Source organism: Pinus tabuliformis, chromosome 5_2, assembly GCF_031772625.1.
Source record: "Pinus tabuliformis cultivar Carrire ecotype Pingquan chromosome 5_2, CPIR1, whole genome shotgun sequence".
NCBI classification, from domain to species: Eukaryota; Viridiplantae; Streptophyta; class Pinopsida; order Pinales; family Pinaceae; genus Pinus; species Pinus tabuliformis.
In genome coordinates, this window is record NC_142306.1 from 139,049,093 (window position 1) to 139,074,264 (window position 25,172).

The window sequence follows — 25,172 nt, forward strand, 5'->3', positions numbered from 1 at the left end:
TTTACACATTCAATGAAATACAATATACGTGTATTTTTTTACAAGCTTTGCTAGTTATCTACTTATGTGAAGCATTCTGGATACAAATATCTTAAAGATATTTTTTTCTAAAAAGTTCCTCTGTTCCTAAGGAATAGCTCTATTAGGCAAATGGTTTGTGTTACTTGAATTTAGTTTTAAGATAAATTGTTCCTTCTATGATTTCCATACATCTATTTATATTTTTTTAAATCTAGGGGAATCGGTAGCTCGTTGGGATTACCTGGGTGAGGCCTAGGTTCAAAGCCAACGACTGCCACTATAATCCTAGGCCATTGCTGGCAGCTTGCGAGCCAGCGCATACATCTGTTTATATTGCATTTATTAATATTTGGATATGTAGCACCATTGTTGTCTGTTTAGGGAATATTACCATATACCAGATTCTACAATTAGTTTCCAGGGCCAACATACAATCTTTAATGCCATTCCTGAAGTTATATTTGAGCATGTACCATGTAGCTACTTTATGAGTGAAGTAGGTGCTGAGAACAGGACAAGTTTTCCTGGTCCTTGTTTATCCCCATTGTTTCAAGATGCTACCTTCTAAATTGGAAGTGATTTAAAGTTAGCACCAACCTTTTAAGTTTGGACCTGACATGCATCCCAAGGTAGCCGAGCTTGAGGTTGTATATTTCAAGTTCCAATATTTGATATGTTGGCTATTCATTTGAACTAGAGATATGCATCCTTGACCTTGACATACAAATCAGACCTGGATTTAGATTGTCTGAGCTTGCCTCATATGCAAAGCATTACCCAAATTCAGTGCACCCTTAACACACATGGGGATGTACAAAAATACAAAGAGTTGATGGATCAACCCCACCCAGATTATAAAATGGATCTCACTTCTCTCAGTACAAAAACCATTTTTACTGGACAATCACAATTTCATGGATGTACAAAAATACAAAGAGTTGAGTTGATGGATCAACCCCACCCAGATTCAGTGCACCCTCAACACACATGGGGATGTACAAAAATACAAAGAGTTGATGGATCAACCCCACCCAGATTATAAAATGGATCTCACTTCTCTCAGTACAAAAACCATATTTACTGGACAATTACAATTTCATGCAAATCTTTTGTCCATTTCTTTCCCTTGTCAGTTATTCCTTGATTCGTTGGTTCAGGTTTTTTTTCCTTATCTTGCACTCAGGCTTCTGGAGTTTTGGTGTTTGGAATCGATTTACAAATAGTCCCACCCATGTTCAGTCACAGGGCTTACCATAAAATGCATGGGTAGGTTTTCTGCCAAAGATGTTGGACACCCAAGTCACTTCCTCGCTATTTTTTGGTTTCATCTTATGTAGGTTATAAATGTCTATGGTAGGTACGTTCTCTACTCGTTTTTGTGTTCTCAGTTTGTTATTTGTTCAAAGGGAACATGAACAGAATGGTAATAGGTGAGGGTGTAGTTTTTATAACTGTCAAAACAACCAATTTGTGAAATGACCATATATGCAATGGCTCCAATTTGGTGGCTGCAAGAATGCACAGATGGTTCATATTTGTTTACTTATGCTGTGATATAAAATATTTTTTTCTAACAGATGTAAACTAGTACCAGTTTTGACAAGCATGTAAGATGCAGTAATCTGAAATTCATCAAACTAAACTCAGAAGATAGGTTGATCATACGGTCCACATTTAGAATTGCACCTGGCTTATGAATCTGCACGCATCATTTGTAATAATGTGATTTAATAATGATCCTTCAATATTTGGCTTTTGAAATTTTTCCTTCAAAGATTGTTAAAAGTCTCAGCAATTAAGATTTTTTCCAACAAATTATTTACAAATAGGCCTTCAAACAAGATTTGTGAGTTTCAGTTAGCAAAAGTTAACTCTATTTATGTTTTCGTCATAATTTGGGAGGCTTTAATATAGGAGTAGTCTAACCAGTCTCTGATACTTCACAATTATCATTCTCACTACAGTCATCTCCAGTTCCATCTGAAATATTATCATCCATGGGAGATATTTCTTTGTTTTCTTCCTGTTTACAAGATCAAAGCAATGCCATCAATAACTCAGATACTTAGGTTTCAACAACTAGTGAGAAAATCAGAAAGGCCTTGTCTAACTATTATAAGTTTCTGAATTTTGGCCATAATAATCAGAAATAACAAAGTCCCATGGGATGGCCATGCATTTTTTAGGGATATAGAGGGAATTATTAATTTTCAATTATCGATTTTCACCATGCGTTTGTAAAGAATATGGATTTTAACCTCGCATTTATGAAGCATATAGGTGGATTTATTGTTTTTGAAGCTATGGGTTTGGCATTATGGACAGATTCATTACCTTACATCAAACAACTTTGAGAGGTTTTATTCTTTTAAATTTATGAAAAGTTGACATTACCTTATCTTAAAGATTGCACCTTGGATGCGGTCACTTTTTTCCTTTCATGGTATTTACATTTTGTAAGGGTAACACAGGAAATCTCTCGACCAAAAAGAAATGGCGTCGGAATTTTTTTGGCTAAGAATTTGGCGATTATTTTTTTTCAGAAAAACGGATCATATAGGTGTTTGAATTGTCTTTTTATGGTGGAAATGGATTCAGAACCATCAAAAACCACCTAGATACCCAAAATCCTAAAGTTTGACAGTTATAACCCAGCTTTCCCAAAATTTCTACCGGATTTTGACAAAAATAATGACTACTCTAAAGGAAATAGGTTGATTATGTAAAACCAGTGAAAAGACTTTTTACAAACAAATATATTTATAAAGAAAAGGCAAGTGCACACACAACCACAAACCTAAAACAAGAAGGTGTATAGTAGATCGCCAAGAACCAAGCAGATCAACAACCATTCAAAACACTCATATTCAGTAGTCATATAAACATCTCTTAAAACTTTCATCGTATAAGTCTCCAAAATCTAAAGATTTCTTCTAAACCACATTTGAGAATGTTCTTGAAAAAAAGAAAATTGTTGGTTAAGAAACTTTACATACCAGAGTGAACCATGAAAGTAATAACACTCACCTCAACTTTTCCAATCGTTACATTTATTTTTTTAAGGTTAGCAGAACATTACATATTACATATGTTCACATTGTTCAGCCAAAAAATATTTAGAAACAAAATCCTCCTTCACAACCATTGAATGAACAAGAAAGATTTAGAAACATTGGTGGGAAATTTCCCATTCCAAAATATTGTCTGAGATAATTTAATTAGGCCAAAATTACATAAATACAAAAACATTTATATTAATAAATTTCCATACTATGTATGAAATATTTTAACTCTTATGAATTGTAACGTTTTAGTTGGGTTAACATACATGTTCAATGAAATATTCTAGAAAGATTGTGGAATCACATTCCTCAATCTATTCACTAAAAAAAGTGGAGGGTAAAACCTAAACATAGATTTACTGATAAGGAGTAAAACCTGAACAAAAAATGTCATGGCCTCGCTGATAATTCTATGATGGCTGTGTGTGAGAATACCTAATCCAGATTCCAGACATAAAATATGTATTGTTTAGCAAAAGTGGGCACATATCAATTCAACTAGTCCAACTCAAATTTATATGTTTTATAAGATAGAAATTTTATATCTGTTACACAAACGATCAAATCAGGTCAATGGGACCCAGAGGTACATCAAGCTACACTGACCATGTGGGAGCGATTAGGCATCTCCTAGAAGGGTAAATTACAGAGGTGAGTTGGACACCCCAAATTTCTATGTCGTCCATCTCCTTTATGATTGAATAAATACTGTACAAAACAAAATCCTATTGAATAACAAAGACATTTACATTTATTTTGATTCTTGTCTGCCAAAGAATATGTGTACAAGTAAAACCCAGGCCCTACATGAATTGGTGGAAAACTAGCAGTTGCTTCACTAGTGTGCTGAAGTGACTGAATTTCCAGTCTCGGGCAAGAGAATTGTTTGAGCAGTTCTTGAAGAGTCCCCAATATGAAGGATTCTAAGAAGAGAACGAGCTTTTTTCTTTCTTTAGGAGTACTAGATGTGAGAATATTATACAGAGAAGGCATTAATGATGGCAATCTCAACAAACTATTTACAATTTTTTCACTTCCACTACAACAAAATGATAACAAAATAGAAATAAATTGTCCTTGCATTTAGTTGAAGATGAACCCAATCTTAAATGGTTACTATTAGAGGGATTGTAAAGGTTTCGCTAACTACAAGTAATCCTCTTCGCTCTCTTACAAGAACAGCCAGAATACCAACTGCACATTTTCTAGTTTTTATCTAAGAATCCCTTTGTAGAGGAAAAACTAGTGCAATATTTGGAGGAAGTGGCGTGGTCACATGGGAGATTTAGCATAGTAGACCATCATGATGGATGTGATTTCTTGGAGAAATATTGAAATTTCCTTACTTATGACACACTGATCATGAGAAAGATTTGCTTTGATTTAAAAAGACTAGGTCCTTACTATCATGATAAAGCCACAAGCACAAGATCTGAAATACACAGAAGTCAAGCCAAAATAGAGTTGTGATCTGGGAAACCTATTAGGATGAAATCCAAGGTGGAGACAGGAAGAGTGACTTGGTGATTGAGAAATAAGTGTTATTAATACTAAATTTCTTATAATATAGTAGAGAAACCTTTCATCACTTATCAACAACCAACGAACAAATCACATAGCATATCAATATCTCTCCAGAAACAAAGATGTGAGAAGGTGTTTGGAAAGATCAAACAACATCATGATGTATTAATGATAATCACAAAACCATGAACCAATTACTTTTCTCAAAATACATGTGTCCATGTACATGGAATACATTACATTTGTCCATAAATTTGTCTCCCATACAAAAAACCGTAATCATTACATGTTGGGGAAAAATAAAACATTAACAGGTTCTTTTTTATTGAAAAAACCATGCTATGATAGACCCCAAAAAAATGATAACAACAACCCATTCGCACAATGGGGATTTATATTGATGGTGATCAATGATTTCTGTTGCAGTGGATGGTGATCCTATGTCATATTTGACATCTACATATGTGCTTAAAAATGCTCTGGACATTATATCAGTGGACATCTTCTCAATATCTGCAGAGAGACTGATGGTAAAATGTTGAAATTGACAACTCCAATTTATTGCTTCCTTATGAAGAGGTTTTAAATTTTTCGTCCGAACCTGATAGATTCCTTTCATCTTATTACATATCAACTCCGAGTTAGTGAAGACTCCAATATCATTGACATCATGTTGTTTTTCCTCTTTTAACCCTTCAACAAGGGCAATGTAATATGCTTCATTGTTTGTCATCATTCCAAGCACTTCTCTCTTTCCATGAAATAAATTATTTGTTGTCGTATTGTAAAGGACAAATTTAATCACTGCTCGACCTGGATTTGGAAAGTAAGACACTTCAATGCAGAAATGCCACTTTTGCACCATTTTTTACACTTCAAAAACTTGAAAAATAAGATAACAATAAATTCATGTTAAACAAGTAGACAATTCTCTATTTCCTAATACTCAACATGTTTTTCAATCAAATATAATTAAAAAATGCAGATAATTTGTGTTCATTTACACTGCAACACTTTCAATACTGGCAACTATTCTGCAAAAAACATTTTTAGCAATCACCACTTTATATAGATGAAATGCTCATTATAGGACCCAAATACATCTATGAGTTGTAAAATAAATGATACTAAGTTAGGCTTCTCTGGTTTTTGAATGCCATATAAAAACTAAAAAAATATTTATCCTTACCGACTGTCCATAAACCAAAAACCACATAACCCTAGACTAACAGAGCATTATCTAAGCAAAACATGATTCATGTATATGCCTTATGTGTGACAAAAATGCCATTTCTCATATAACATCACAAGAAATTTATTCAGCCACTATACATGAACGGTTCCTTCACACTACACTTGTTAAAGGTTGAACTTCATCAACAACATTTGGAACAACTTTTCTATTACAATTGGGGGATAGGGTAGACTCTGAAGCTATCTTTGGGTTGAAGTAATAGCACTCCACCACTCTCCTACCAATATTATGGGCAGTTTTGTGTTGTGCCTTATGGATCATTGATGTCTAGGTGTCGTGCCTTGTGGATCATCTTTGGGTTTGATGTGATAGCATATTCCTTAGTTTTGATACTAACATTGCAAGCAGTTTCTGTGTAATGCCTTGTAGAGCATCTTTGAAATTGGCTCTGGCTTTGGATTTTGCATTGCAAGAAATTACTGTTGTAATGCCTTATAGAGCATCTTTGAAATTGGCTTTGGCATTTGGTTGTCATCTATGTGATGTTGCAAGCTATTTTCAAACTCATGTGAAATTTTGATGTTGCAGTGCATGCTGATGGCAATGTCGTGAAAATGGTTGTGGGGAAAAAGTCTGATTTAGATCATATAAGGGAAGTCCCTGTGGAAGATGGGAAGAAGCTTTCCGAATCAGAGGGGTTGTTATTCATTGAGACATTTGCTCTAGATAATACAAATGTATTGTTTGCATTCCAAATTGTGTTCAAGGAGATTTACACTAATGTGAGCAAGAAAATGTTGAATTCAAATTCCTATAAGTCTCAATTGTCTGTCAATAGAGTTAATATTATCGATGTATATGGAGATGGGGATGGAGTGGAGCCACCTAAGACAAAGAATTCTTGCTGCTGAGGATTCAGAGAAAAAGCTTCTTTGTTTCTGGGCTCCTTGAATATTATTTGCTTCATATGACCTTTTGTTGATTGAGATCCTTAAGGTTACCTTAGGCTAATATAATTTCTTTTGTTTATTAGGAAAGTTTCAATATGTTGGATAATTTTTTTTTTCAATTTTAAAAAGAAAATAGTAAGGGTCCCCAACTGGGCTTCTTAGGCTTGAGCCATAGGTGCTGTACACAAAGTGGAATAATAGTGATGTATTAATTAATGCATGCAAAGCAATCTTTTTTAGAATGTTTTAGTCAAATTGATCTTCATTTTGTTTGAAATGATTTAGGGAATCTGGATTCCTGGATGGAGGTTAATGGACAGTTTGCAGATGCCCAGATCTATTGTTTGGCTCAATGTTGTAAGCATTATTGCTACATAATTCTAGGAATTCCTTCTCTAATTGTCCTTGAAGCAAATTTATGTATATGGTATTAGCAAATTAATGAAATCCCTTGTCATATTTTCTTCTATGGTTGCCTTTGAAGCATGTTTATGCATATAGTGATAGCAATTTAATGAGAGCCCCTGCCAGATTTTGTTTGGGGGCAATATATTACCAAACCTAACATGCAAAAGCCTCACGATTTCATAGCAATTGGCATTGTAATTTGTAACATGAACTTGACTTCCCAGATCATGCTCAGGAAGTAGGTAAGATATCTCATCCTTTAATGTAATAGAAATTATATTTCTGAATAGTATAGTAGATGATTGTATAGGTTGCATAATGTAGAATTGTAAGCAGTACAAGTGGCAACATAAATGAGATATGTTTAGCTATCACATAAAAGAAAAGTTCTTGAACCTATCACCCAAAGATAGCTGCGGAGTCCACCCTAGATTGGTGGAGTGCTATTACTCTACCCTTTGTCTCCAACATTATTTCTATCCTTTTGTCTGCTAATTTTTATCATTTGACAACCTCTGTGACAATGATGTTAAAGAAATGGGTTTGTTCTTCACTGATTACCTTTTGTTAATCTTTATCCTGCTGACTTTCAATTCCAAAGCATGTAAGAGACCTAATGGTTGTGTTGAGAATCCGAGACCTAATGGCTATGTTGGGAGATTGGCTATTGTTGGAACTGACTAGCCATTAGATAAGAGAGAGCAGGACATTTTATCTGGCAAGAATTGTGATAGTTTTGATCATCACTGCAATGTGAAAAAGTATGAGAATTGTGGTTCGAGTGATGTCATTAACACCCAGAGCCTTCATTCCACCGCTGCAAGCGGAAGAAGGTAAGAGATGTCTATTGTGAAATTTCTAAATGCTTTATCGGTATTTTAATGTTTGTGGTCGTATTGGTGGCTTATTTGGTTTTGAAAGCAAGAGAATTCGAATTTTTGCAGTAGAAAAGGTGGCAGGGGGGCTTCCACAAGTAAAATCTATGGTGGAAAAAGGAATGATGTAATTTCTATAAGTATAGATGTTTTATTTTTTGTAGATTGTTAATTAGTAGACATCTTGTAGTACTAATTCATGGAATTTTCCATTACATGTTTTTATTTTTTGCATAAAAAATTTGAAATGTGGGAGATGCTTCACCAAATAATGGTGATTAGCTAATAAAATGCCCAATTCACTGAAAGCAGTTTACAAAACTATCCTCGCTTTTCATAGGATGCATATGTATACTACTGTACACAGTTTTAGAAATATATTTTTGAGAAAATTGGCAAGTGTTTCGGAAAGGTTTGTTTATGTAGAAGTCTGGTTTTTCACTACAAACTCCTCAGTGTATTAGTTTTACATCCAGAATAACTTGAACAATAAAGCCATGGCTGAGGGGTATTTCTTCCATCAAAATCACCCAATGCTTTCACCCAACCTCATCCACAAAAGTCTAGGGCCTAATGAAATTAGAAAATAGTTAGCTGGCAATAATGCTGAATAAGAATTGCCTGATTTATGCAGGATAAACCCTACTTCAACAAAATTGAATTGGCTCTGTTCGAGATGATTGTTTTTGCTTCTTTTTTCTTCTCTTGGTTCTTTGATGTTAATTATTATGTCCCTCTTCAATCCCATCATTTTGTCTGACCAGCCTATAGGTTGAACATATCCTACATAAGATCTGAAGTCTTCCTCACTCTGATAGATAAGACCACTTTTCATTCATCTTCATTTTCCAACTTTTATAATTGAAGACTACTCGAATCTTGTTTGTTGCTTGTGCCTTTATGGTAATAATAGGTAAAGGGTTCTTTTTGGTTGTTTTCTAAAAGCGATGAGATTATTGTTACCCTTCTTCAATAAAAGCAATAAATGCAATATAAACAGATGTATGCGCTGGCTTGCAAGCTGCCAGTGATGGTCTAGGATTATAGTGGCAGTCGTTGGCTTTGAACCTGGGCCTCACCCAAGTAATCCCAACGAGCTATCGATTCCCCTAGATTTAAAAAAATATAAATAGATGTATGGAAATCATAGAAGGAACAATTTATCTTAAAACTAAATTCAAGTAACACAAACAATTTGTCAAATAGAGTTGTTCCTTCAGAACAAAGGAACTTTTTAGAAAAAAATATCTTTAAGATATTTGTATCCAGAATGCTTCACATGAGTAGATAACTGGCAAAGCCTGTAAAAAAATACACATATATTGTATTTCATTGAATGTGTAAATACACTTCAGATAATCTCATCCCTAATATATCATGCAGCTTCATTAAAATCATTATGGAGTTTTGTCATGGCCTTTCAAAGGTCCAGTCCTTCAAAGACCCATTCTCCTGATTAAGAGCTGAAGTGAATTAGATGAGATAAAATATATGTCCATCAACATGTTTGTTACAAAGAAGTAACCTTACATTTTAGGGTCATTTTCATGACTTTTAAGTCAATATTAGTCTACAAAATGACAAAGAAGTAACCTTACATTTTAGGGTCATTTTCATGACTTTTAAGTCAATATTAGTCTACAAAATGAAACTTCAAGGTGACAATTTATCTCCCACTTGGGCAAATTTGCATTACATGGTTTCATTATCTGGAACGACACCACTGAATTGAAGCAAAGAACATATCCACAAGAATCTGCTGTCCATACCTGAAAATTGTCAATATTTTGTCCAAGATTCTGGAAGGACAAAATCTTTCCAATGTTGCACCCATCATCCTATATTGGTCAACTTTGCGGTCAATTGTCCAGGGATAAAAGGGCCAAGGAAAATGCTATATTACAACAATTGTTTAAAGACCTTTGAACATTGGTTATCAAGAACTGGTCTCCTGTCTAGTGAATTTCCCATTAGGCAAAAGAACAAGATGCTTCCTACTTTCCAGTATTTACCCATCCCAAAAAACAAATCAATGAAAGCAATCACATTGGGATATCAACAACTATAATGGTATAATTTTCCTTGAAGGAACATCAATGCAACATGAGTAACTTTAAGCTTCATGGTTTCAGCTTCTCCATGCCCGCCTCCTTTTTGCCTTCAAGTCCACAACCAAAACCGTTATATTATCAGAGTTGCCACGCTGAATAGCAAGCTTGCAGAGATGATTAACAGCTGACTGTGCTGCAGGGTCCATTGATTGATCCATTGATTTTAAAGATGAAACTGGATTCTTATTATGCCATAATCGATGCGCCTTCGAGCAATATCACGCGCCACCTCATTTGATATAACGTCCCATAATCCATCACTGACCTGTGTTAGACATTCATCTTCTTTTACTCGTCCAGTGAATGTAATATCAAGGTCGGGAATAATAGATGGCTTCAAATAGCGATCACTTGCAAGTATTAGAAATGATAATAGATATATCAAGTACCAGGAAAGCACCAAAGCACACATATGTACTTGTTATCTTGCCACAAACATATCATACCAATGGCCCTTGACATTGCCAACACTCCTAAAACACGATATCCATTCCAACAAATAACCTTGCCCCCTGCTGCCTCAATCCTTGCCATCTCGTCTGCTCTCTAGGGCTGCAATCACAAAAATATTGGGTTAGATCCCCAAATCAGAGAGCATATATGTGTTGATGCAAGGAAATGTTTGACAAAATGATAAACTATGGTCAATAACAACGTTACTCCAAAGAAAACAAGGCATACTTTGTGATCATCTGAAAGTGGAATGGCCTTCCCTCCACGGCATAAAACAACTCTTGAATCTCCACAATTAGCAATGATAACCTGACATGACCCCACAATAGAAATAACAACAGTAGTTCCCACAGTTTCAGGGGAAATGGGCTCTGAACAACATTCCATGTGGTTTCCCTCCCCTGAGTCATCTCTACTGTTAGGCTCCTGTGCAACTTTAGCATCCACTTTCTTGAAGCAACTAACTGAAGCCCTTTCCCAGAGTCTCTTCCAGTTGCTATTACTACCATCAATGTCGGATCCCTCGCCACTGATTATTGCGTCTAAATCCTCGACGAGTGCCTGATGGAGGCGATCTTTGCAGAAATTGGAAGCCTACAAATATTCCTTCTCAACTTTAATCTCTTGAAAATAGAATAATGAATAACAAAAATTCGCATATAAGGATCTGAGAGGCTTGCAAAATGTTAAATACTTTTAAAACTCGGATTCAATTAACTACCATGAATTGCATTAAGACTGAAGCTAACCTGGGCACCTCCATGTCCATCATAGATTCCAAAGAAATGTAGTGGAGAACTTTCATTAGATTTTTGTGACCCAACAACAACTTTTCTAGAATGTTCTAGTTACCTGGTTACCTAGTGGTTACCTGGTGAGCTGCACGAGATGCCAGGTCGAATTGGTGAGGGAACAGCCCGCGGGTTTTTGGAGTAATTCAAATTCCATGGTGAATTAACTTCTAGTGCGGCAAGACGCGATGGAAATCGGAATGTATCTCAGGAACTTGTTAGTGGTCGACATTAGTGCGGAAGGTGGCGTTGCTGGGTGGAGCTTGCAAAGAGTAGTGGAAAGCAGAAGAATTGCTGGGGACCAGAGCCGGAGGTTTATCCAACGACGATAAAAACCGGGCAATTCCTCCGTCTCAGTAGACTACTCCATTTCTCCTGTGCGTAACTCTCTCTCTGTAATGGCGGCTTCGTTCACTTCGAAACCGGCATGACTCACGACCCAAATCCCTTATCCATATAATTGCACCTGCGATCACTTCAAAACCGTCATGACTCATGACCTGACAATTTAGAATCATGACTCATGGCTCGTGACCCAACATTACCACTAGACCTTTCACTGAAATCCGTAAAAAGAAATAAGCTATGAATCTGTTCCAACGGACGCAATTTACACCAGAACGTAAGGCGACAAAAGTGGAACGTCATCCAACGTGATTTGTTGTAAGTGGAACGCATTTCCACTCCTCCATTCGCCATTTGCTTAAAAGTTAATCCCTCGAGCGTGGAATAACATTAATAATTATTAATCGCTGAATGTAATGTTGACCTTATCAATATATGTATCTAGTATATCAAACCAATATTTATTTACAGTAAAAAGTTTACTCGAATCAAAATATTTTTAGAGTAAGAAGTTTTTAAATGTAAAAAATGTATATGTATCTAGTATATCAAATCAATATATCTACTTAGCTTTATATTAACTATGAATAGGTGTATTCTTGACGTATTCGTTGGGATACATCATTAACCCGAATTCTTTTGGTGGTTTCACTTACTTCACCGTTGAAAAAGTATTTAGTAATAAGATCCCCATTTACCAAAAAATTATTAATAATTGATTTTCATTCCAATTTTAGGTTTAATAATGATTTAATTCATAAATAGAATGGTCACTTGAGATTATTATAATCTTGTTTAGATGTCATGTTTGGAACTACTTATAGTTTATTAAGTTGAAAAGAAAATTACTTTTAATTTTCTAAAGTAGGGTGGGTGAATTATTTATAAAATCATGATTTTATTTTATTCTATAATTATTTATTATATTTATTTATTTTGGTTAAATATATATAATAATTTTAATATCTTAATATTATTATTTTTTAGCTTTTTATTACAACATAATTTCTAATTAAATTTGAATATAATAATATTTTTATATTATTATTAATAATTTTGAGGGTGACTTTTTCTCAATACCTTAAACGCTTAATAAAGACATGACATCTTTACTCTTAGCCCATTAAGACAACTACTGTGATATTCTTATTTTTTGAGATTATCTTGTTCTTTTAAATTAAGTATCTAGTTAAAGTCATGGTCTCAATTAGTGAATGAATCTTTCATATCATATATTATGATATATAATGATCATATCATAGAGTTTATCTAAATAATTGTAAATTATAAATTATAAAATATTTTTGAATATTCTCATTTCTTTACACTATTTGATTCTACATCCTTAGAGTTCACTAAGAATATAAGATATGAAGAGTTGTGAGAATTTCTAGTTGGAGTTTAGTCTTATCCCAATGACATGCATCTATTGATTTAGAATTATGTCTATAATAATATTTTTAGATTTCATTTATCCTTGTTTGATTTAATCTTGTGATGAATATCAATTATGACATATCCGTATGAGATACTTTCTCTCGGGTATTATTGAAATTCATGAAATTGACATAAGCGATATTTTTAGATTTGATTACCATAATAATTTTTTTAGCAATAGTAATTGCCATACTAATATTATAGAAAAATAATTAACAATGTTTAATCTTTCAATGAAACTTATGGCATCCTCAACATAAAGACTATATTTTCAACCTAAAGAGAAAGATGGTGGCTATTTTGGCTAGAGGCATCATGACAAATCCTATCTCTTCGAAACAACATGTGATAGTGCACATGTTGCACATGTTATACTAGGAAGGGGATAGTGAAAAACTTTCATTAATACCCACATTAGAATTAATTTCCTTTCAAATCATTCTAAGATTCCCTAAAAATGGTACTACCATTGTCGTATAGCCTTACTGTAATTTCTTTCAACTTGAAAGGAATTTCCATATCTTTTGTTTCTTAGGTTATTTCTAAGCAATGCATCAAAATATTTTATAAAGTCAACAAAGTAACATTATATGAGTTTCGTTATACCATAGACATATGTGTAATTTCTTTCATGCTCAAATTCAGGTTGATAAGTGTTCAATTTAAAAATAAAACTAAAATATTATCTAAATAAAAATTTGATGTTTGTTATAATAAAGACCGAAAATTAATATACATATTTAGTTAATTTTGATTAAAAAAATTATAAGATAACAATAATCTCACTCCAAGTGTTTTATCTTCATTATTGGGCCAAGACACAATCTATGTCGGGATATCTTGTAGTGTCCATAAATGAGTCTAGACATTTACATATCAACTCAATATGAGAGATATGTTGTAGTGTACTGTAAACGTTTAAACGTCAACTCAATATGGTATAGATTTTATAGTGTAAATTAAATGAAGCATTAAATGAAGCAATAATAATAATACAATACAATATTGGCTTTCCTAAAGAAAAATAATAAAACTAATAAACCTATTCAATCGTATTTGTTATATTGTGCTTTTATTTTTTAATAATAAAATTATAAAAAAATGTTCAATTACTTTAAAAACTATTGATTTGATATTTCCAAATCAATATGTAAAACTTGTGTGTGTGTGTGTGTGTGTCCATTTGACCATAGAAACTAAAATAATAATCCATATTCATAACCATTATATTTCATGAATTCAAATTTAAATTTAAGTAATAAGCATATAAAAAAATGAATTTATAATAAACATTTTTTCTAAATTATCTATCAATATATCTATTTATATCATCAATGCAAATTACATCACATTAAAAAATTACATTAAAAAATAATAAACATTTTAAACAAAAATTGCATATATATATATATATATATATATATGAGATTGATAGTAGGAATGATAATAGTTGACTTTCATTTTTTGAGGGGGGTTGAGAGAGTTGGTGGTGGAATGACCAAAACCCTAGCCTCCCCAATGCCCACATTCATGCCTTGTTGTCAAGGCAACCACATTTTTATTTATATTTCCTTAGAGGGTGACATTGAATTTTGCAGGTTCTCTCTCGACACGAATTATTGGCAGTGTGTTGTGGGATTCAAAGTTTTTTTTCCATCACTCTCCTCATCGTCATTCTCATTGCCTTTTCCTGCACCACTATCTTAGTAACTAAGTCATATAGAGTTGTTTTTGGCTCTGTATTGGGCCTCGTGGCCTTCTCTTATCGTTAGGGTTTTGCCTGCCATTGCTCTAGGTTTGTGAGCATGGTTTTGTGTTCTCAACTAGTTGATTTTCATATCCATATTTATGAATGAATGAAAAGAAATAAAAATTTAAATATAATGTAGAAATATAACTAACAAACAAAACTTTAATTAATTAATAACAACTACTTAAAATTGTTTACATGTAGCATGTAATAAACTAGCTCAAGCAATGGTAGCTTATCTCTGGAAGAGATGTGAAGGGTATATTCCTTTTGAACTGTGTTACAATGAGGCTCAGGGGCCTCTTCATCATAAAGAAGAAGTTTTAAACCCCAACCCTAAGAGATGAAGCCCTAACGATTTTGGGCCTCGTTGGGGTGAGTTACACTGCCAACTTCCGGAGATCATAAGTCTGGCATGTGATCTTCATTTTGTAATTATAATTCCTCATTTCAAAGAACTCCATGAGAAGTAAAAAAATAATAATTTGTGAAATTAGAATTTTCCCTTTTATTGTCTCTATATTTTCCTAGAAGATGTCTTTTAGGACCTCAAATCGGCTCTAGAAGATTAGGACTTGAAAAACTAGGAAAATAGAAATTTATGCTAGAATTATATAAATTTAAAGGAAAGATTGTTGGTGATCTAAGTGGAATAGGAGGGTTACCACCAATATCCAACTAGATTAGTCCCCCCCATCCCCCTTAAGAAGCAATGGTCTCAATTTCTTTGAGTGCCTCCATGAGATGGGCAACCTTCTAGTCTCTAGTGAACCACTTGCCATGTGTAGGAGCTCATCATCTTGAACAACTTGATACAGTTGGATCCTCTATTAGTGATTGTTCTTAAGCTATCTATCTATAAAATAGTGTAAATGATGGACAAAGGTGGTCCACTAACATAAAATACAAGGAGGGATTCACTAGTGTAATGGTTGCAATGGATTTTTTTTAGCTCTACGGTCCTTGCTTTCATTTCTTTGTGGCTTCTCCCTCTTCTAGTGGGGTGATGCCACTCATCGTTCTTTGCTTTGGGTTTGCTAGTTTTTTTATTCGAGGCTTGTCGTCGTTTTCTCCTTTGCTCCTCTTAATGTTTCGACTTGGATTGTATGCAGCTAATTTGGGCCTTTTATGTGGCCTTCACACTCGTCCTTCATTTTCTTTTTCTATTAGCGTTTATAGAGATGATCTATTAGGTTTGGCTTTCTATTGTTGGGCTTAATATGGTTCTCCTCTTAGGGTTATTCGGGGGGTCTATGCATCATATTTCTTGTTTCATATATTGGCATGTATCTTATCAAGATTGCATACACACATGTTGTGTCTACAAAATGTAGGTTTCTTTCTCTTAATAAAAATTATGGATTTTTCTTCCGACATAAAATGTAACTTTATGTATTATGAATCCTTTTTATATATATATATATATATATATATATATATATAAAGTATTATGAATCCTTTATCTATATATATAGTTGCACAAAGAGGTGCATTCTGCAAAAGTTGAAATATATCTTTAAAAAAAAATATATTCTTTAAATAAAATAAATATGTTTGTTATAATACACATATTTAGAAGATATTAACTCTTGCTTGGGGAGAGAATGGCGATAGCGATAGCTAGGGTTTGCTTAAGCAGGGCTCTTTCTGCAGCCGCATCGGCCCCCAAGCCAGCCGCAGAACCTGAAAGCGATCCAGTGTATGGATTAACAGTAATCGCTGCTGGGAAGTCGTCTGCGCCCTCAGAGAAACGGTTAACCTCGCCTCAAATATGGCCAGTTCAGTGCGGCCGCGTACCTGCAGGGTTTTCGATCACATGGAACCGAAAGATATTGGATTGGGAGCGAAATACAAGTTTCCAACGCGACTATGAGGCGAGGGTTTCAACGGAAGCACACCGTTCTGCGTGGATCCGCGAGGAGGGTGTTCTCTGGCAAGAGATCGAAGGCCCAAACTGCGCATCTGAACAAGGAAGCCGTCGGGCTGTATGGCGTTTAGGGGCCAGGGCTCGTCAAACCCAGAACTCATGGGAAAACGACAGGAGGGGATTGCATGTTGCAGATCTGCGTTCCCCTTCATCGCATGGACCCAAACTTTGTAGTTTTGACTTGGATCTACACGATCTAGCCTTTATCCGAGTACAACCTGACCCCAGGCAGCAGATCGAAGGCACCAATCATAGATCAAGCAGTTTTTCGGCAGATCTAGACAGGCACAAGGACAAACGAATCAAAACAGAGCCAGATCTGGAATTTTTCCTTCAGCGAGAGTAGGTAACAGATGCTTGTTTTCAGATTCTGATTAAACTACCTCCGGGGAAAACTCGCCTAGTTTGGGTTCATGCAGGAGACACCCTTTTGCAGTTGAAACAAAAAATATAGGCAGAATTGGGATACCCAGTCCAGATCCAACATCTGGTCAGTGGTAGGCAGTCCCTCCATGACTGTAGATCATTGGAAAGTTATGAGATTGGGCCAGGATCAACCATTACGTTAAACTTCAGATTGAGAGGAGGGGCTCTGCCTCAGGGACAGACAAGCTCCTCAGGGGGAGACAAAGGGAAAAAAACTGCAGCCCAGCACCAACCCAAGGGAGGATTATCCTACAAAAACATCTTACAGGGCAGCAGGAATTCAGGGCCCTCCCCAGACCAAGGCGGACACATACCCAGGCCATACATAGTAGATCAGTCAGAGCATACCCCAGCTTTAAACTTAGATTCGTCAGGGATTGATGACTTCGTTAAGTCCTATGAAACGCAAGCTCTAATTTGCCATTTAAACAGCTTCTGGCCTAAACCCATGGATCTATTCCACTGGATCTTCACCAGCTGGACCATGGAATGTGATATTCATCTATGTTCGAAGGGTTTCTTCATAGTAAGATTTACATCCAAGGAAGTCAGAGATACAGTCATCAGTGCTGGGCCATGGTTTTGGGGAACATCGGGGCTGTTTATGACCCCATGGTTCCCAGATTTTGATCCAAATAAAATGACTATAACCAAAATGCCAGTCTGGGTTAGATTATACAATCTTCCACTGCACTTTTGGAATGAACGAGTGTTGGAAGGCATAGGGAAGTATATCAAAACAGACCTAGAAAGGATCGATGAAAGGATCTACACTTTCGCACGTATCTGTGTGGAAGTAGATTTAAGTAAAGGGCTACCGGACAATATAATGCTAATCTACAAACAACAGAACTGGTTACAGGTACTAGATTATGAAAACACCGCTTTCAGATGTAGGCTCTGTAGGCAGACAGGACACTTACAAAGCTCATGTCCAGAAGCTAAGAATAAAAAGAAGCAGAAAGGGAAGCAGAAAAAAGGATGGCAATTTTCACACTCAGATTCAGAGGACGAAGAATCAGAAGCAGCAGAGGAAGAGATCCCAGCAGAGAAGACCGAGGTATCCCAAGAAATGGAGAATCAGAAGGAAATCCCATCAGACAACAAGGCAGAGAAGTATAGCATGGATCTGAGCACGGGAGGCATCAAACGACACCACCAATCAGATACTTCAGATTCAGACAAAGAAATTGGCCCACAGAATGCAGAAACACAATTAGTCATTGCTTCGATCGAGCCCACTCCAGGTGAATGGCGTAAGGTCGAAAAGAAAAAGGGGAGAAAAACTTGAAGCGTGAGTCCTACTCACTGCCGGAATTCAGTTTTTTGCCTCTTTTCTTCTCTTTCCTCCCTTCCTTTCTTCTTATTCTTTGTGCACGTTAGTCCTCTAACGTTGCGTGGGGTGCGAAAGCACTCGAGCCCTTGTGGCAGCTTACGGAATGCTTCAATGCATCTGCTAGTGTAACTTTTCATTAACTTTTTAATAAAAAGTTACCGTTTTTTTTCCTTGGAAAAAAATAATACACATATTTAGTTAGTTTTAATTATAAATATTATAAAACATCAATAATCTCATTGGTACTACGTCGCTAGATTCATTATTGATATTACGACTAGTATGAAGGAGACATAAACTATCAACTATAAAGAAGTGCTCCTAGATGCAACAGAGTCAATTAACTAATTGTCAAATTGGACACCAGTATGAATATTATAATTTATTTCATTGCAATGGTTCATGCTGTTCAGGTTGATATATGACTCGTGGATGCAAGAAAAGAAAACGAGTTTATTTATTTTGAGATGAATGTAACATCAAACACCGAAATTTATTTTAAAAGTATCGATTGAAATAAACAACAATATTCTAGTATTCTTTTCTATTTTATTTTCATGTACCTAAATTTGTCGTACCTATAGGGAAAAACCTCTTGACAACAACCACTTAGCAATAACACAATTGGGACATTATTTTCTAGCGCAACTAATCTTATCCCACTTACATGAAATTAAGGATCTTGTGCAATTATACTATTTTTGCCAATTTGGCATATGCATCTTAGTGGTCACACGATATTAGGACCATTTAAGCAAGATGATTGCGATATTGAATACAATAGCCATCCATCCATGGCAGTGAAGTAGAGTAACACGATAGTTTGACTGCCTGATAATGCCCATTATTATCTTTTTGATCATTAGGATTTTGTATCTTATAATAGACAAACTGAACATAAGAAGTGACGATGATGGTTAACATCCACTAATACCAATATTGTCTATCCAACCTTAAGAATGTAAGTGATTAACATAGAATCTTTAAAATATTATTTCTATGATCATAAAGAAGAGAGAGAAGTGCTATGAGATCACTTTGGTTTTGATGACTTAACATGTCAAGAAGGTCGGTTGTATGGAAAATATTTTGAATAGGAGAACATAAGTGAGTAAGGGTCGTGCAATTGATGACAATATTCTTTTCATCCTCAAGTCTCTTAGTATCACAAAGGGGACAAATTATTTTGTCCTAAGTTGTGTTGGAAATAGAGCAACATGCAGTTTCAGTATCAATCTGATGGGAAACAGTTCTTATCTTTGCAATGCTAATTTTTTTCCAAGCATTGTTAAATACAAAAGTATTTTTGAAGAATTAGGACTTTCTTGCGTAATAATCATGAATACCACAAACACTATTTTGAGGAAATGAGAGCATCTATTCTAAAATTCAAATCGTAATAAGTTGAACCTATTAAACATAACTCATTAAGGTCTTCTATTAATTCTAAGAATACAGATACTATTGATTCCATAAGCCACCGCATATTTGTTATTAGTTTCCCCACTCCAACATCCTCACAAAAATGATGCAGGCATAAAAGTCAGTTTTTATAGATACATTAGGAACATATATCCCAAAATAGATTAAAAATTTCGAGCAATGAATAAATGAAATATAAAACACACTACCTTCATACATATGCTACATGACGGATTACCGAAAACATGGGCATTAGTCGATTGAGAGCATGCTAACATCAAATGTAGTATGTATGAAGTTTAAACAATACTCATCAACATTACTAGTATATTAATCCATTTTGTTTAAATGTTTTTTTTCAAAATTTTAAACAATTCAGGAAAATAAAATGATAAATACCTCAACAGTTCGTCATTGCACCTATTAAAACAATTTATAATATGCGACATATAGTTAATTGTATCAAGTCTATATGATATGCATACGATTGAAAGGCTTATATTACATAATTAACTACCTGAAAAAAATTGATATGAATAGAACCTGAACACAATTGGTATTTTAAAATAGTGGTATATATATATATATATATGATGCATATAAAGTCACATCCTATTCATGAACAATCAATGGTTTTTGAAATATTACATTGAGGCAGATTGGTGGAAATCAATCCACCCAGAGATATAGATAGAAACAATAAACCATCCTAAACATGTTCCTGCTCGACTGTTGGATTTCTCACCTATCATTGAGTCCCTGAATGCAATCTCGCCCATTTTCTGATCTTGGAAAACAGATCCATAAATTCCGAATTGTTAAGCAATTCATTTTGCATTATCTATTGTTAATTCATGGTATTCATTTTAAAATATTCCAAATTTTGCATTAACAATCATTAATGTATAAGATGTGCAGATTTTCCTCCCTGTAACTATGACAGATGTTGTTTCTAGTTTAGCAAAAGTAGAGGTTGGAATAACATTGCAAGTATAGATGGAAATAATTGAAATCACTAAAATATAATACCATAATGGAGAAAGTTTTTTTTATTGTTTTTATTATGTCTTAGATTAAAATTAGATCTTACTTTCTAGAATGTTGTTGTTATCTACCCAAAATAATGTAATCATTTATATTCGTGGAAGGTTGTTTTGTTTCATTAGCGAAAGCCAGTGCTGTGGCAGCGTCAGGGGTCCTCACCTAAGGACTGCAAGTTTCCTTCATTCAATCAATATGTTGTCTTCGTATTGTTTGAGTTCGTATCAGAGAATTATGGCTGTTGTGGCGGCCGAGGATTGTATTGAATCTGTCATGATCTAAATGTCCACGGTCGACAGATAAATGTTTCCAAATTCCAGTGAGCCGACTGTCGAATGTGGAGGGCCCGAGCCCCGTGAGTTAACTGTGGTCCCACCTGTCGTGAGCCATTTTGGCTATTTTTGACCAGGGTGTATGAGAGAGATGGTGCACCTCTGTGAGAGAGGCAATGCACCTGTAGGAGATCTGGTGGACGGTGTACTGTAAGAGATCCGTTGAGCGATTTGTTAGACTCGAATTGTTGGACGTGGATCATTACAGCTATTAGAGGAAGAGATGCGTGTACGCTGTGGCCTGTGAAAACCGCTGACTTAAAAGACCTGACTTAAGTGTCAAGGAGGTGCTTTGGTGGACCAAGGGATCAAAGGCGATGTGTTCGTGGTTCCAAAGGGTGTCTTGCACTTCGCTAAAAACGTGGGAAACACGAATGCAGTTACTATCAATGGACTTAGCAGCCAAAATCCAGGTTTTCTGTACCTTCCCTTTGCCACCTTTCACTTCCAAACCTGCTGTTGCGTTGGATATTCCATCACTACAGGACAAGTATATCAAATCAGGAAGAGACTGGGATGTAGATGATAGGAACAAACTTGGCTGGTCGTGGAATCGGTGTGAAGGCGTGTTGTCGTGCTGATAGTGAATGAGTGATAGAATTCTATGAGCTCTCGTAGTGGATTAGTCGCTTGAAGGTTGTGAATTATCCTGGAGACTGCCGAAGATTTGCTTGAATCAAATAGTTGACTTAATTCAGGATCAGGAGGAAAGTTCGTTGATAGAAGGAAAACTTCTGAATCTATTTTTTTTGCACTGCTGGCTACTCCCTTGTATTTAAAAGAGCACATTTGGGATTATTTGGATTTAAAGCCTTTGCATATATTCCATAGGAGAATAGAAGGAAGCTTGATGCTTAAGAAATTAAATGCATCTTTGTAGGATATTTTTCAGAATTTTAATCTTATAAAATGTTTGATGCCTCTACTCACTAAGTTTTTTCCAGTAGAAATGTATATTTCCATGAGTCCGTAGATGAAGGCAATAAGGACAACCACTATGAAATGTGACCCATCATTTTTGAAGTTGAAGAGAATAATGCAGAAGTAAGAGTAGAAAACAATAAGAAGTAAAAGCTTGAGGAAGAATTTAGTATATTAGACATCATCAACAATTAGAGCCAAAACAGAGGTGTAGAAGTACCTTCAGAGAACATGGGTAAAGATAGTGATGTGTGAAGGAGATCTACTCTATAAATTTTCCTACCTTAAAGGTATAAGGACTATGCCCTGATGAGTAGCATTTTTAATGTCACAGAACCCATGAGTTTTAATGAAGATAATTAACATTAACAATGGAGAACAACAATGGAGGAAGAATATGAATCTACAATTAAAAATAAATCTTGGGAATTAACTGAACTACCTAAAGATAAAGAGCCCATTGGATGTAAATGGTTGTACAAACCCAAACATAAAACAAATGGCACTATAGACAAATATAAATCTAGATTGGTGGAAGAATGGTACTCACAAAAGAAGGTTATTGATTATGTAGAAACATTTACACCTGTAGCTAAATTGAGTACTGTTAGATTGTTAATTTCATTAGCTAAAAATTATCATTGGAATTTGCACCAATTAGATATAAAATTTGCTTTTCGGAATGGTGATTTAGAAGAAGAGGTGTATTTGACACAACCTCAAGTGTCTGTGAAAAAGGGGTAGGAACATTTAGTTTGTAGATTAAAGAATGATTTGTATGGGCTAAAGCAAGAGCCTAGGTGATGGTATGAAAAAATAGATTCCTTCTTTATTGAGCAGTGTTTTATGAGAAGTCAAAGTGATCGGAATCTGTATACCAAATTTGATGTAAAGCGACATGTAGTAGTAATTTCTTTGTATGTTGATGATTTAATTATTACAGGAATTTCAGTCAAATTAATAGATGAAATTAAGGTGAATATGTCACAAGTATTTGAATCAAAGATCTTGGTGAGTTACATTACTATCATGGTCTTGGAGTTTGGAAAGATGTTGGTAGACTTTTGCTTCTGAGAGTAAGTATATCATAGAAGTGCTTAAAAGTTTTAAAATGGATCAATGTAGAGTTGTTTTTGTTCCAATGCAACAGAATATGAAAGTTCATTTTGATGATGGCTTAAAGTGATTGATGGTATATTGTATAGATAGTTAGTTGGAAGTATGAATTATCTTACTGCAAACAGACCTCACATATCATACTCAGTTAGTGTGCGAAGTCAATTTATGATGAGACCTCTAGAAAGCCATTGGAGAGAAGCCAGCAGTTGTAAAATGTGACAACCAAAGCTCAATCAAGTTGGAAAACAATCCAATGTATCTTGCAAAAACAAAGCATGTTGATGCTCAGTTTTATTTTGTTAGAAGAAGATACAGTCTAAGGAGCATTTTATTGAATATTGTAATACTTATCAAAATGTTGCTAACATTTTCACAAAGCCCCTCCAGAATATAATTTTTTTGGTATTTAGGTTGATATTAGGTGTGGAAAAGAATCCTTTCTCCATGAAGGGGGAACTTGAAAATAATGGAGAAATTTTGTTTTATTATTTTGATTATGTCTTAGATTATGTCTGAGATTAGAATTAGATCCTATTTTCTAGGACATTGTTTTGATCTCCAAAACATAATGTAATATTTTATATTTGTGGATGTATGATTGTTTCATTAATGAAATTCATCCCCTTAGTAGCCTGAGGGTGTCCTCACCTAGGGATTGCAAGTTTGATTCATTCAATCAATATTTTGTCTTCCTATTGTTTGAGTCCTATAGAGTGCAGAAAGAGAGAAAAAATCTTGAAGCTTTGGCATGATAAAAATAATTTAGCTTGTGGTGTAAATTTGAATTAGATTTCATACTCATTATGGTATGAAACCTAAAATACAGAGCATGTTTTTGGAATTCTTAAGGTTTCTCAAAACAAGGTTCTAATTATTGTTATTATAAACAAGCTATAAACAAGCTTGTAAAGCCAACTGCAATCGAAAGTTGTCATAACAACAACCTTTAGTTAGTGCAATGGTCACCTTATAGTTAGCATTAAATTTGTCATCATGAAAAAATGGCATTCCATCTTAGAGTTTGTCGATTTTATGGGTGACACTAAGATATATGGCACTAGAAAAGTTTCCTCCAATTCAATGTTAACACTATTTTTTTGAATGATTATAAAAAATAAATTATTTATTTCTAAAGTTGAACATTATAAATTCAAGTGGTGAGTGTCCAACTAATATCAATCAACACGAAAATTTATTTCTAGAGTCTTTCCTAGCGAGGGACTAATAAGATATTTTGATGTCAAAATAAAATAAGATAATTTTATATTTTCACATTTGAGGTTTAGAAAAATGTATAATTCTTAAACATTTTAAATCTCTTTCAATACATACATGTTAAGTAAAATTTTCAAATATACATATTAACTAATTCATTTAATATTATTTTTTCACACACATGCACACACTAATTAAATATTTCAATGCCAAAAGAGAAGAGGTATTTAAAATTGATAAAAAATGTTCAATTACTTCCATATAAGAATAATAATGAGCAAATATGTCATTCATTGAATTTTTAATATAAAAATAATATGGAACATTTCAAAAATATTAATAAAAAAGAAACTCCAACGTGGTTTTAAATAAAATACTTCAATCAACATGTTATGTATAGTAATCAACCATCATTGATGTATATTATATATCATGAAAGTTATACTTTCCATATATTACATAAAGTACTTAAAAACAAACCCTTTTATTTTATATTTTCTCTCATTGTTCT

At 34.4% G+C, this 25,172-nt stretch overlaps 2 protein-coding genes across 2 annotated transcripts in view; one reads left to right on the forward strand and one right to left on the reverse strand.

The window, feature by feature from the left end:
• Positions 1-6,713, forward strand: part of LOC149157896 (protein phosphatase 2C 51-like) — an 81,537-nt gene extending 74,824 nt beyond the window's left edge. The window contains exons 7-8 of the mRNA XM_089433818.1: positions 6,232-6,329; positions 6,391-6,713. Coding sequence (XP_089289944.1) covers positions 6,232-6,329; positions 6,391-6,713 — 421 coding nt within the window. The remainder of the gene's footprint in view (positions 1-6,231; positions 6,330-6,390) is intronic.
• Positions 6,714-10,309: 3,596 nt separating this feature from the next.
• Positions 10,310-11,362, reverse strand: LOC149157897 (putative protein phosphatase 2C 6). The gene is made up of 4 exons (XM_089433819.1): positions 11,321-11,362; positions 10,802-11,193; positions 10,651-10,698; positions 10,310-10,496 (listed from the first exon to the last, which is right to left on the reverse strand). The coding sequence occupies exons 1-4, from the start codon at positions 11,360-11,362 to the stop codon at positions 10,310-10,312; spliced, it is 669 nt and encodes a 222-aa protein (XP_089289945.1).
• Positions 11,363-25,172: the final 13,810 nt, after the last annotated feature.

What these genes read in the sequence shown, in the direction of transcription:
- LOC149157897 (XM_089433819.1), bottom strand. Translation starts at nt 11,362, where the DNA reads ATGGAGGTGCCCAGGTTAGCTTCAGTCTTAATGCAATTCATG. An exon ending in CAGTCTTAATGCAATTCATG is followed by an intron (nt 11,194 to 11,320) that starts GTAGTTAATTGA and finishes GAATATTTGTAG; the next exon opens with GCTTCCAATTTCTGCAAAGA. An exon ending in TTGAGGCAGCAGGGGGCAAG is followed by an intron (nt 10,497 to 10,650) that starts GTTATTTGTTGG and finishes AATACTTGCAAG; the next exon opens with TGATCGCTATTTGAAGCCAT.